We start from the raw sequence: 13,196 nt of genomic DNA, 5'->3' as shown, positions 1-13,196 counted from the left end.
GTAACTCTTTTTTTTTTTTTTTTTGAGTTGGAGTCTCACTCTGTCGCCCAGACTGGAGTGCAGTGGCCACTCCCGGCCACCGCAGCCTTGACCCGCTGGGCTCCGGTGATCCTTCCGCCCCAGCCTTCCAAGTAGCCGGAATTACAGGCATGCGCTACCACACCTGACTGATTTTTTTTGATTTATTGTAGAGATGAGGTCTCGCTGCCCAGGCGGGTCTTGAACCCATGGGCTCAGGCAATCCACTCACCTCAGCCTCCCAAAGGCGTGGGATTACAGGCTGAGCCACCAAGCCCAGCTTTTTAAAAAAAATTTATTGTAGAGATGAGGTCTTGCCAAGTTGCCTAGGCGGGTCTTGAACCCGGGGGCTCAGGCAATCCACTCACCTCGGCCTCCCAAATTGCTGGGATTACAGGCTGAGCCACCGAGTCCGGCAAGACAACTCTTAACAAAGGAGTTGATTTAGAAATGTTCACATTTGGGGGAGGGGGGGAAAAAAAAGAAATGTTCACATTTTTAGAAATGTATTCAGGATAAGTAGTTTTCTGATATTCTAATGAAACTTAGAGTTTAGCTTTAATTCATAAAAATCAGATGTAGATTAAATTCCTGATGCCATATTGTGAATTCCATAAAGTTAACAGATATACAACACATAAAACAAACTTTGGCTGCTCCCACCCTTATTCTGGAAGGTCATTTAAGATTGAAAGAACCCAAAACAAAAACCCACAAGGTATATGAGAATAGTTTCCTTCCCATTAAGAGTGCTGGTCTATTTATCATAATACTATAAGAAAGGGATTGGCAGTAGGAGGAAGAGTAGGGGATACATAACATCAATAAGGGTGCATGATTCCAAACTAAGCGAAGTGAGGATCAACAGGAGGCACAAACTTCACCTATACAATGACCACTTATGTACCTCATCCTGAATTGTACCCCACATCTTTAAAAAGAAAAAAGCATTTTTAAGAGTGCTGTTCTCACACTCTCAGTTAACTGAAACAATACAAGATAATTCACCAGATTTTTCAAGTCCAGCCCTCTTACTGAAGAAAATCAAAATTCTAAATCAATAAATGTGAAAAAGTATGTTGGGCTTAAAAACAAAGACCTTCAAGACTTAAATTTGACCTTTTAAAAGGGAAGATTGAGAAGGCATGGTTACTAAATAGGATTATGCTCAATTTACAGTCTTTCCGACATACAGTTTAAATTTCTTCACATTAGACACAAAGTACATACTTTACTTATACAGTACCTCTCAAGATGAAAAAACCTATACTATTCTGTACAATACTCAGCATATTATTAATGCTCAGAGAGTCACAGAATTTTAGAGCCAGAAGATATCTTAGCTGTAATTTAGATTCAAAGATAGTCAACTCCTTTTTCTCCCTATTTCAGAATGATCTCTTTTGCAGAACTCCAATACTTAAAACAGATCACCATTTGTTCCACAGAATAATGCTATGCTTTAAGTGATATTATAACTTTGCATCAACATGGCTTGGGGGAGCATAACAAGAAAAAGCAACAGTTTGTTTGCAAGGAGCATATTTAAGCTCTGCTCTTTTTCTTTTCACCAAGACAAGGACTTGGCAATAGACTTTTCCTATCAGCAAGGATGATTATGCCATTCAAGACAATACTGTTAGTACACTTCGAGCTCAAGATAGAAAAAAGGGGGTCCTGAGATGTGGAGCACTAGCACTACCCCAACACATCACGGTGGCACTGACAACTGAAACAGAAAAGGCCAAAAGGGTTCTCACCGAAGCTGTTCCAGTAGGAGACAGATCTTCTCTGGAAGTATGAAGCCAGTGATTGTACACAAATACGCTTTTGCCACCACTGTGCTTGGCTGAGGACAGCAATAGGTTGATATGAAATTATTAGGCTCATTATTTCTGTCATCAAACAAAAGAAAGAAAACATTAATATTCATCACACTGTCACTTTCAAAGTGTTAAAAACAAGCAGCAAGCCAGGCCCCTACAAGAGCCAGGTGTTCAGATACCCACAGGTCGGAGTTACAGAAGACAGCGCCAAGCCAGTCGAAGAGCTCCAGGGTGCTGCAGGCCACCTCCGGCTCTCCCCCGAGCTCACCGCTCTGCAGCACAGGGCACTGGAGATCTCTCACTGTGCTCAATTCTACTTTTGGCTGATGCTCCTGAATTTGGTAACTGGAAAAGTATGACATCATCGTTGATTCTTCTGTACCTTAAAACACACCATATTTGAACACTGTAAACATGGCCATTTGAAGATTGTAAATGACTTCAGTAACTCCCCGAATACACCCCATTCTCATTTGAGAATTATGGGAAGCTGTTGGGATTACATAAGATGGAAATTGTGCAAAGCTGTATTCAAATTAAAATCATATAAAGTTGCTTTCAGTTCCTTGTGCCCAAACTCTGTAAGCATTCATCCTCTTTCACACTTTTTCTGGAAAAGGACAGTACTTTCAGATTGGACCCACACTAGTTTCATTGTTCTAATAAGAAAAACTTCAACGCAATACATAAAACCAAAAGCATTTCTGATGTATGAATAACATTAGTGATCTCTACAGAAAAGAAGCATATTTGCACAATCTCTATTAAAGGAAACAGAAGAAGAATGGAATGATGATAGAATCTCATTCAAGCTTGCCTTTGAAAACCATGTCAAATCCAGTGTATCTTTTCAGGGATGTCTGTACAGCAACAGACTTGGAAAACAGACATAGCAGCACCTTCTGGAGCAAAGGCAGGGCTGCTTACTGTCCAGTATAATAGAAATAATGTCTCCTTCTCTTCTCCACACAGAGGTCAGCAGGCTTATGCCCATTACAAAGGATTTGAATTCTGTATGCTCCAGGCTCCTCTCCTATAAGGCAACCCACTGCATGGCCAGCATCACCTGGCCTCACTTCCCAGCCATCACTTTGGGTTCCTCTATGGATGGGAAATGGGACTTGGTAAACTGGTGCAAATACTGATGATCTTTGTGGTAGTGAATTCTAGGTCTCGACTTGACTAGATTAAGGGACATTTAGATGGCTAGTAAATCATTATTTCTAGTGTGTCTGTGAGAATGTTTCCACAGGAAATTGGCATGTGATGGTGCACTGAGTGGGGATGGTGAAATGAGTGGTGAAGATCTGCCCTCAGTGTGAGTGGGCACCATCCAGTTGGCTGGAGGTCCTGACAGAACAAAAAGGCAGAGGAAAGGCAAATTTGTTCTCCCCCTCCTGAAGCTGGGGCACCCTTCTTCTCCTGCCCTTGGACATCAGAAGTTTAGGTTCTCCAGACTTCAGAATCTGGGACTTGTACCAGTGAATCTGTGGGTTCTCAGGCCTTTGCCCTTGAGTTGAGGATTACACCACCTGCTCTCCTGATTTGCAGGCCTTCCGACTTGAACTGAGTCATTCTACTGGCATCTCTGAGTCTCATGCTTGTGGACAACCTCAGCCGCCATAAATGCATGATCCAATTTCCCTAGTAAATCCTTTCCCATCCATCCACTTATCCTATTGGTTCTGTCTCCCTGGAGAACACTGACTAATACACTGTGGCTATTGCTATTGCTATTGCTATTGCTATTGCCATGAGAAATTAAGTCCTTGGTCAAGTGTCTTCCGCCAGCATCAGTGAGACTGCAGCAGACTACCTTTTAGCCTGTAAGTAGGAGAAAATCCCAAACCTTTCACAGTTCCTGACAAGCCCTTAAAGGAATTAGGACCTTAGGAACAGAGAGCTATCTAACATCCATTACGTGGATTATCCTCACAGAAGACTTCACGTGACTGAAACCTCAGTAAGTCTCTCCGCCTTCTTTTATATCTAGCATATGTAAGAGAGGTGCCGAAGTCCAAACCTAGGACTCATGGAAGCAACCTGGAGCACACAGTGACCAGAAACTTCCTGTGAGGAACCAACAGTAAGCACATTTCTAAAATAGACACAGTGCTTCCCTATCCTCCAAAAGAGAATACTATACCACCATAATTACTGATGGTTTGATCCACTGTAATCTTGTGATAGGTCAAAGATGCACTTTTAAGAGGAACAACACACATGGCTGTCAGGTAGATTACCATGTTTGATGAATATCAAACTTTGAACTAAATTTAGTGTTCTAATAAATTAAAAGTTAAAACAAATTTCATCTGACATTTAATGGTATGCCTGAGTTTCTACTCTGTGATAATGAATAAGCAGATTGTGTATATAACTATAATTGATGCTCTTTTAAAAATATTATAGCCAAGGCTGTTTGCAGTAAGCTGGAAGGGAAGAAAGGGAGGATCAGATAAAAGTTAGCAGCTCTGAAGCCACTGTCAAGATCTCTGGATCTACATATTACCCAAGGATATTGAAGTCAATGGCTTGCATAACCAGACTATCCTAAACTATAGTTTTCAGAGATGTCAGAAGGCCTGAAGCAGTCTCCTTAGTAATATTTATACATATACAATATCCCTTGACCACAGGGATGGATCATCATTCAATCCTCCATTACTGCTCTTTAATTAACAATTAGATTTCAAAATCACTGTATCATTACACAACTTATTCTTCTTACCTGCATTATGCCAAGCGAAAAGAAAATCAAATTTCAATGGCTTCTTTTCTTTGAAGGACCAAGATATTCGTTCATACTTCTTAGAATCCAGGTTAAGGGATAAATCCATCAAATCAATGGAAACAACTTTAAAGATGAAAAAAGGAATATATATTTCACTCATATATACATAGCTTGCACTGTGGTGAAAAGTGTTATATTTTTTAAAAGTGGAATTTTTGGAAGTTTTATGGGTAATAAATATTCTTTTATTCTTCTTACACTCCCTTTTGGTTGACCAAATCAAAAATATCTCTTTGAGAGCATTTCTAGCATCGAGAACAAATAAGAATAGACTTTTTTTTTTTTTGAGTTGGAGTCTCACTCTGTCACCCAGACCGGAGTGCAGTGGCCACTCCCGGCCACCGCAGCCTCGACCTGCTGGGCTCCGGCGATCCTTCCGCCTCAGCCTTCCAAGTAGCCGGAATTACAGGCATGCGCTACCACGCCCGGCTGATTTTTTGATTTATTGTAGAGATGAGGTCTCGCTGCCCAGGCGGGTCTCGAACCCGCGGGCTCAGGCAATCCACTCACCTCAGCCTCCCAAAGGCGTGGGATTACAGGCTGAGCCACCGAGCCTGGCAGAATAGACATTTTAAATTTATATATTTCCTAGGTTCAAAGACCATGGGCAGACAACCTTGGGAGGTCAAGTCTAATCTACTTATGGATGTGGCAGCCTTAACTATTGATGGTCAAACCAGACACTGTCAGCAAAACATCTCTTCACTCATGAGTGAATTTCTAGTAGTAACCATAAAGACTTGGGGCCATCAAGGCTAGGCACAGTGGCTCATGTAATTTCAACACTTTGGGAAGCTGAGGTGGGAGGATTGCTTAAGCTCGAGTTTGAGACCAGCCTAGGCAACATAGCAAGACCCCTATCTCCACAAAAAATTTTTTAAAAAATTAGCTGGGCATGGTGGCACATGCCTATAATCCCACCTCCTTGAAAGGCTGAGGCAGAAGGATCACCTGAGCCCAGGAAGTCAAGGCTGCGGCAAGCCATGATTGTGCCACTGCACTTCAACCTGGGTGGTGACAGAGTAAGACCTAGACACACACACACACACACACACACACCCAGAGCAATCAATGGAAATTCTTCATTAAAAAAAAAAAGTTAGTCGGGCTCGGTGGCTCAGCCTGTAATCCAATCAATGGAAATTCTTCATTAAAAAAAAAAAGTTAGCCGGGCTCGGTGGCTCAGCCTGTAATCCCGCGCCTTTGGGAGGCTGAGGTGAGTGGATTGCCTGAGCCCGCGGGTTCGAGACCCGCCTGGGCAGGTGAAACCTCATCTCTACAATAAAATCAAAAACTTAGCTGGGCGTGGTAGTGCACGCCTGTAATTCCGGCTACTCGGAAGGCTGAGGTGGAAGGATCACCGGAGCCCAGCAGGTCGAGGCTGCAGTGGCCGGGAGTGGCCACTGCACTCCAGTCTGGGCGACAGAGTGAGACTCCAACTCAAAAAATAAAAATAAAAAAGTTGTAGGCTCCTATCTTGGGTTTGTTACTTTGGATTTTTGACCCCAAAAATATATATCTAATGAACTGGTCCAATTCTATGACCTTATAAAATGCAGTCTATGGATGAAGAGAAATAAATTTAAGCATCACCTTATCCTTTGTGAAGCCCCTTGAGTCAGAAGATGTACAGATAAGAAAAAGCCATTTTTTTCTGAACAAAGAGATTAGAGGTAATTCAAACATTCAAATTGCTACAGGAAGATTATAGACATCTTTGAAACTCATGGAGCGCACAAAATACTTACTAAATTTCATAACTTTTCTGCCAGAATACTGAGATGGACGACCTTGAAGTCCAGTTTCTTCGTAAGTGTCTTTGTCCAGTGATAAAATTAGTTTCCCTATAAATCAAATAATAATTCCCATTTAAAAAGATGCTAAAAATATGACTTAAGTTCTTTGACTAAAATAAATCAAGGGAAATTGAGCAGTTAGATATTGATTAGATAAGTTGCACACAAGGATCTTTTTTACAAGATTATTTATATATACATCAAATTATAATACACAAATATTTATACATTATGCATACAAGGACATTATTTATAATAGTGAAACTAGAAATCATTTAAATTTCTATTAAGGATGAAGTTAAAACATCATGATAAACCTGTTCTTAAACAGTAAGTTAGAACTGTATGGATTAATATGGAAAGATTCTATGACATGAAGGTTGGGAGAAAAAGCATATTGAAAAACTGTGGTATGATGTAATTTATGTAAAAAAAAAAGAAGAAGAATTTTTATGTGTGTCTATAAATTCAAAGAAAATGTCTAGAAAAATAAATACAAACCTTTTGACAACAGCTCCTTCTTAAAAGGGAGTGAGTTGGAGGGAAAGGAATAAGGGGAGACCTTTGCTTTACTCTCTATAGATGTGTGATAATCTGACTTTTTTTGTTTACAGTATGCATTTCTTTTATAACAAAAGAAAAAGTGAGTGTTGTTACCATTTGGTAGCAGAGCAACAGTATTATCTTCATCAACATTTGTATTGTATGTTAGCGCATAGCAAGAACCTGTAAGACAAAGTCCAGAGGAGAAATTCAAACAATGAAAAAACCATACCTGTAAAATGTTAGTGGAACATTTTCAAATGATAACAAATCTTCCAGGTACTTAATGGTCAGTCTCTACCACTGTATCTACCACTACTCCAACTCACTCAATAAACCTCACTCCTGCTGAGGGTAAGCTGGAGCACACAGAAGGCCAAGCTCCAGCTAGTTGACTTCCCCATCAAGGGCCTACTTGTGCAAGTTTCCTGTCATCAAATAGAAAATAGACTCTCCCGTGCCTTTGGGAGGCTGAGGTGAGTGGATTGCCTGGGTCCGTGGGTTCGAGACCCGCCTGGGCAGCGAGACTTCATCTCTACAATAAATCAAAAAATCAGCTGGGCATGGTAGCGTATGCCTGTAATTCTGGCTACTTGGAAGGCTGAGGCGGAAGGATCACCAGAGCCCAGCAGGTCGAGGCTGCGGTGGCCGGAAGCGGCCACTGCACTCCAGTCTGGGCGACCGAGTGAGACTCCAACTCAAAAAAAAAAAAGAAAATAGACTCCGAACGGCATGTGTACTCGTTGAGATTCTGGTCAAGAGGCACAAAGTAGATACTAGGTAAGCATACATACCTTAGAAGCAGTTCCAGGTTAACATTCAAAAGCTACTCAACTTAACCTCTCCAAGTGTCGGTTTTCTCACCTGTTAAATAGGGGCCATAGACCTGCTTTACAGAATTGCTGAAAGGGTTAAATTTGGTAAGGTATTTAAAAGTGTCTGCTGGTCGGGCTCCGTGGCTCAGCCTGTAATCCCACATTTTGGGAGGCCGAGGTGAGTGAATTGCCTGACCCCATGGGTTCGAGACCCGCCCGGGCAACTTGGTGAGCCCTCATCTCCACAATAAATCAAAAATTAGCTGGGTGTGGTAGTGCGTGCCTGTAGTTCCAGTTACTTGGAAGGCTGAGATGGAAGGATCGCCAGAGCCCAGCAGGTTGAGGCTGCGGTGGCTGGGAGTATGCCACTGCACTCCAGTCTGGGTGACAGAGTGAGACTACAACTCAAAAAAAAAAAAAAGTACCTGCTACAGCAAGTGTCCACATTATTTGCAAAGTAGTATCAGACTTCAAAATAGGTGAAAGAATAATGTTGATGAGTCCAAAGACAAGATGCCCAGTTTATAAGTAGTCTGGCAATGTCAGAATGAGAGGCGCTACCAGTAAGTAGAATTCTTCGTAGCTCCACTGGAGAGGATACACATGGGGGTTACCACAAGACAAGTGTGTGGCCATCATACAGTGACTTATAAGGAGAGAGTGAAATTTCTAAAGACACTCTGAAATACACTTCAAACAAATGGCTCCCAGGAAACAACTGTGACAAACCAGTCAACCCATCAAATATGGTTGGGAATGGGGTAAGCAGAAGTTCAGGCCAAAAAATCTAAGCAGAAGACATTGAACCTCAATGAGCACATGGCTCTGTGAACCGCAGCTGTGGTTGCATCAGGAGACCAACCTTCTGAGACAGCTGTGGAGACTGCTGAGAGCACAGCATCTTTGCAGCCACATACCCAACAGCATTGCATCTTAACACAGATTGCAAATTTCTCCTTTCTATTAAGCTTTGTTTTAAGATGGCGGATACCCTCATGTTACAACATGCCCATTCAACAACACTTGTAGGCAATTGTAATCAGAAACCACCACCTAAAGAGGGCACAAGAAAGAGTAGGAAGAGAATGGGGAGAGGGAGTTGGGGGGAAGGTGAATGTGTACATGCACTTGACCACACAGATTATCCCCACAGGTCCTGTTTAAAACAAGAGAAGAGACCTAGTATTGTGATATCTCAGATATTGCCCAATTTTTCTTACCTTTCTTTACAAAGGTGCTGATAAATTCATGTGTAATTAATTCATGAAGTGGTAAATTCTTCACAAAGTAATAGGGCCCAGTTTCCATGACCAGGTTTTTCAGCTCTTTTGATAGTATCCCACATTCAGGAATGAGAAGTGAAACCTAATGAAACATGTAATACAAATGAATTCTTACTTTCATGAAGATTAACACATTGGTTTTTATGAAGGAGATAAGATCTCCACAGGTGTCACTGGAACAAATAACACAGACAACAAAACTCAAGTTAACTTACAAATCTCAGGCAAAGAGAAATTTGACAATGCAAGTTTTTTATTTCTGCATTCAAACATATAAAGCTGGGTGCAGGGGTTCACACCTATAATCCCAGCACTTTGGAAGGCTGAGGTAGCAAGACTGCTTTGAGCCCAGGAGTTTGAGACCAACCTGGGCAACAAGGCAAGACCTCGTCGCCACAAAACATAAACAAATTAGCTGGGAGTGAGGGTGCATGCTGTAGTCCCAGCTACTCAAGAGCCTGAGGCAGGATGAACACTTGAGCCCAGAAATTTGAGGCTGTGGTGATCTGTGATCATGCCACGGCACTCCAGCCTGGGTGACAGTGAGAGTCTCAAAAAAAAAACCCCCAAAAACCAGAAAATAAAAACAGAAACAACAAAAACACAAGAATATGGGATAGAGAATGAGCTGAAACATTTTAATGGAAAGGTCTGGCTTGCATTTTATGTTTTGTACATGAACAATGCTGTATATTTTATGTCCTGTTCCCTTACTACTTTATTTTCAAGGAAATACAGTATAATTAAATACATTTTGATTTATTTATCCTGGTTCTATCCTTGAATGAAAGGAACTGTCTCTTAGGGCATATGGAACTTTAAACCCTAAAAGACAGCCAATTATTAAGAGTTTATGTGCAGCTGGGCTCGGTGGCTCAGTCTATAATCCCAGCACTTTGGGAGGCCGAGGCGAGTAGATTGCCTAAGCCTGCAGGTTCGAGACCAGCCCGGGCAACTTGGCAAGACCTCGTCTCCTCAATAAATAAAAAATTAGCCAGGCGTGGTAGCGCGCGCCTGTAGTTCCGGCTTCTTGGAAGGCTGAGGTGGAAGGCTTGCCGGTGCCCAGCAGGTCGAAACTGGGGTGGACGTGAGTGTGCCACTGCACTCCAGTCTGAGCGACAGAGTGAGACTTCAACTAAAAAAAAAAAAAAAAAAAAGGAGTCTATGTGCAAACAAAGGTGATTCTGGATGCTTTTTCATACAAAAAAATTCAACAGATCAGGCCAGGCGACTTAAGGTCTACATCTCTGACTGCTGTCTGTGATGAGCTTTCCATCCAAAACAGAGATGGTAAAACCAAACGGGATTCAAATGTTGCCCCACATCCTGAAAGTCTCTCTCCCAAAGTTCGAACACCACGATGGATCAGGTCCCCAATTTAAAGCCTAATCCTTTATCGGAAGGTTGATTTTTTTTTTTAAGTTTCTCAAATATCAAACCAGATTCCACAAGCAGTTTATAAAACCAGGTAGCTTCCTGGACCGGGGCTAGGCACGAAGCTCCGAAAAGATCCACAGGTCTGCTGATGGGAGAGGGAATCAAGCTGAGGAGAGAGGCGCGGCGCAAAACTCGCCCGAATTGGAGCCAGAAGCTAGGCGCACTTGACCGCCCACCGTAGCCCTTCGCAGCCGTCAGATCCTCCAAACTCCGGGTCGGGGACCTTCCTCTCACATCCCAGCCTGGGCCGGGCGGGGTGACCCGAGTAAGCAGCCTGGAGCGCTTTGGACAGCGGCGCTCTCCTGGGCGGGGCATCGCCCAACGCAACCTGGGAGTTGCAGTCCGGCGGTCCGGCAACCTAAAGACTCGGGGCGGTTAAAAGACTACAATTCCCAGCATTCTCGGCTACGGCCCCGCCACTCACCCCGCCCCTCAGCGCGCCGCGGGCGGCCCCACCACGCGAAGTCAAGAGCAGCTCTCCCTAAACCTCCCTAGCTCGCGGGGACCGAGCGCGACCGGAAGGCCCGGGGCGGCGGGACTCACCCTGTAGTTATGATAATGCGACTCTACAAGATGCTGGTGGCGCGACTTGGCGTGGCCGAAGTTGGATTTCTCGCAAACCAGTAAGTGCCGAGGCGTCTCCCGAAGCCGGCGCAACGTGGCCATGCCCTCCTGGATTCCTGGTACCCGAACCTCCTTGGGCCGGAGCGCCCCGCCCCCTATGGCCCGCCCCACCTCTCTGGCCACACCCCTTCGTCCCTCCCCGCGGGCATGCGCAGTGCGTGCTACCGGTCCCGAGCTCACCTTCTTGCGCTTCAGGTGGTAGTGCTTTGGGATTAGCGGCGCACGGTTTCTGGACAGTTTCTTACATTTCTTGGGAACCCACGCGGAAGTACCCTGACGGTTGTCTGAAACTGTAGATTAACTGCCTCAAATGGAAAGACCTGGCCCCTGGGAGCCTGGCACTTGCCTTTTCTAAGCCTCCTTTTCTTCGACGCTCGGAGCGGCCGTAAATCCTCTAGTTGCGGAGCCCGCCTTGGATCCTTGGGCTGGCGAATGTCCCATACCTGAGTCAAGCCCCTCAGCGAGACCTCTGCCGCTGTCACAAAAAGAAGAAAACATCACAGTGGATTCCTGCATTATACAAAAAGTCAGGAAATGCAACTGCACGGTTAAGTAATCCCCTAACTTGCTTTGGGGGAGCCACACCCACGCTACTTTTTTGTCTCCTTACACAGTCAGATTCTGTGACTTCAGTAATCTTTTACTGAAATGTCAGTATTTGTTATTTTACTACGGACCTCTTAGCCACAGTTAACACAGGCAAACAAGACCAGAAGTTTGCGTTGGTCTTTTCCAAAACGATAAAGTTTGTGTGCGAATTTAATACACAGTTTCTGCACTTTTGCCCTCCTTTGAAACTACATTAAATATCCCTGTTTAGATATTCCTTCAGAACCACCTTTAATAGTGGATTGGTTTTTGGAGGTTACAGTGAGGATTCTCTTAAGTCATTTTCCCATTTCGTTTTTCTTGTTAACTTCAAGTATTACATTACTACGTATACATGCATATCAAATTGGAAAGTGCACAGCCCGAGTTCAGCACTGGATGGGTGCAAAACGGCAGAATACTGGTGAAACGTCTTTGTGAAGCATTGATTTTGCTACAAGATTTGGAAGAAATGGAGTTAGGTTAATTTACAAGCCACGTATTAAACGTTTAAAACCAAGACAAGATTGGAAAGTCATCTACCATCAATAACTATCAGTAACCTATGACTGAAATGTCAGACCTATTTTTTATTCTCTTAAGTAACAAATTATGAGGCATAGCAAGTCAATAAAAAGCCCTACTGATGTCCTAAATTTCTCTTAACCATTCCAAGCCATTGGGTTGCAGGGCTAAATCAGGATTTGGCACCTAGTGTAAGTTACAAATAACACATTAAGATGTAAAACCCTTAGAAACTTGCTTCCTGGTTACCTTGATTTAATATAGCTGTTAACATACAATTGCGTTGTGTGCAGTTTTGAAAACTCTCCAAAGCTTTGCAAAGTAGCTAGCATGATTCTGATGGCCTACCAATTGTATGTGGAAGCAACATGATGCTTTTCCAGCATAACACTTAGTGTAAGATATTGTATTTGAGCCGGGCTTGGTGGCTCAGCCTGTAATCCTATGCCTTTGGGAGGCTGAGGTGAGTGGATTGCCTGAGCCCGCGGGTTCGAGATCCGCCTGGGCAGCGAGACCTCATCTCTACAATAAATCAAAAAATCAGCCGGGCATGGTAGTGCATGCCTGTAATTCCGGCTACTTGGAAGGCTGAGGCAGAAGGATCGCCGGAGCCCAGCAGGTCAAGGCTGTGGTGGCCGAGAGCGGCCACTGCACTCCAGTCTGGGTGACAGAGTGAGACTCCAACTCAAAAAAAAAAAAAAGATATTGCATTTAGCTGGACACCGTGGCTCACACCTATAATCCCAACACTTTGGAAGGCGCAGGTGAGAGTATTGCCTGAGCCCAAGGGTTCGAGACCAGTCTGGGCAACTTGGCAAGACTTCATCTCTACATAAATAAAAAAAAAGCTAGCCGGGTGTGGCTGCACGCGCCTGTCATTCCAGCTACTTGGAAGACTGAGGCAGAAGGATCACCTGAGCCAAGCAGGTCAAGGCTGCGGTGGCCAT

At 43.6% G+C, this 13,196-nt stretch overlaps 1 protein-coding gene across 3 annotated transcripts in view; it reads right to left on the bottom strand.

The window, feature by feature from the left end:
- Window positions 1-11,225, bottom strand: part of RPP40 (ribonuclease P/MRP subunit p40) — a 12,060-nt gene extending 835 nt beyond the window's left edge. Inside the window, exons 1-7 of one of the 3 annotated variants that reach the window (XM_021712024.1) lie at window positions 11,056-11,225; window positions 9,013-9,157; window positions 7,092-7,160; window positions 6,387-6,482; window positions 4,576-4,701; window positions 2,028-2,226; window positions 1,779-1,913 (exon numbers count right to left, since the gene is read on the bottom strand). In XM_021712024.1, coding sequence (XP_021567699.1) covers window positions 1,779-1,913; window positions 2,028-2,226; window positions 4,576-4,701; window positions 6,387-6,482; window positions 7,092-7,160; window positions 9,013-9,157; window positions 11,056-11,178 — 893 coding nt within the window. In that variant the 5' untranslated portion in view covers window positions 11,179-11,225. The remainder of the gene's footprint in view (window positions 1-1,778; window positions 1,914-2,027; window positions 2,227-4,575; window positions 4,702-6,386; window positions 6,483-7,091; window positions 7,161-9,012; window positions 9,158-11,055) is intronic. The other 2 variants (XM_021712026.1, XM_021712025.1) reach the window with 2 other exon arrangements.
- Between the last annotated feature and the right edge of the window lie 1,971 nt (window positions 11,226-13,196).

The sequence above is a fragment of the Carlito syrichta genome, unplaced genomic scaffold (assembly GCF_000164805.1).
Source record: "Carlito syrichta isolate Samal-C Ts95f unplaced genomic scaffold, Tarsius_syrichta-2.0.1 Scaffold303015, whole genome shotgun sequence".
NCBI classification, from domain to species: Eukaryota; Metazoa; Chordata; class Mammalia; order Primates; family Tarsiidae; genus Carlito; species Carlito syrichta.
Note: the sequence above shows the minus strand (reverse complement) of the source record. Positions and strands in the feature narration are given on the sequence as shown.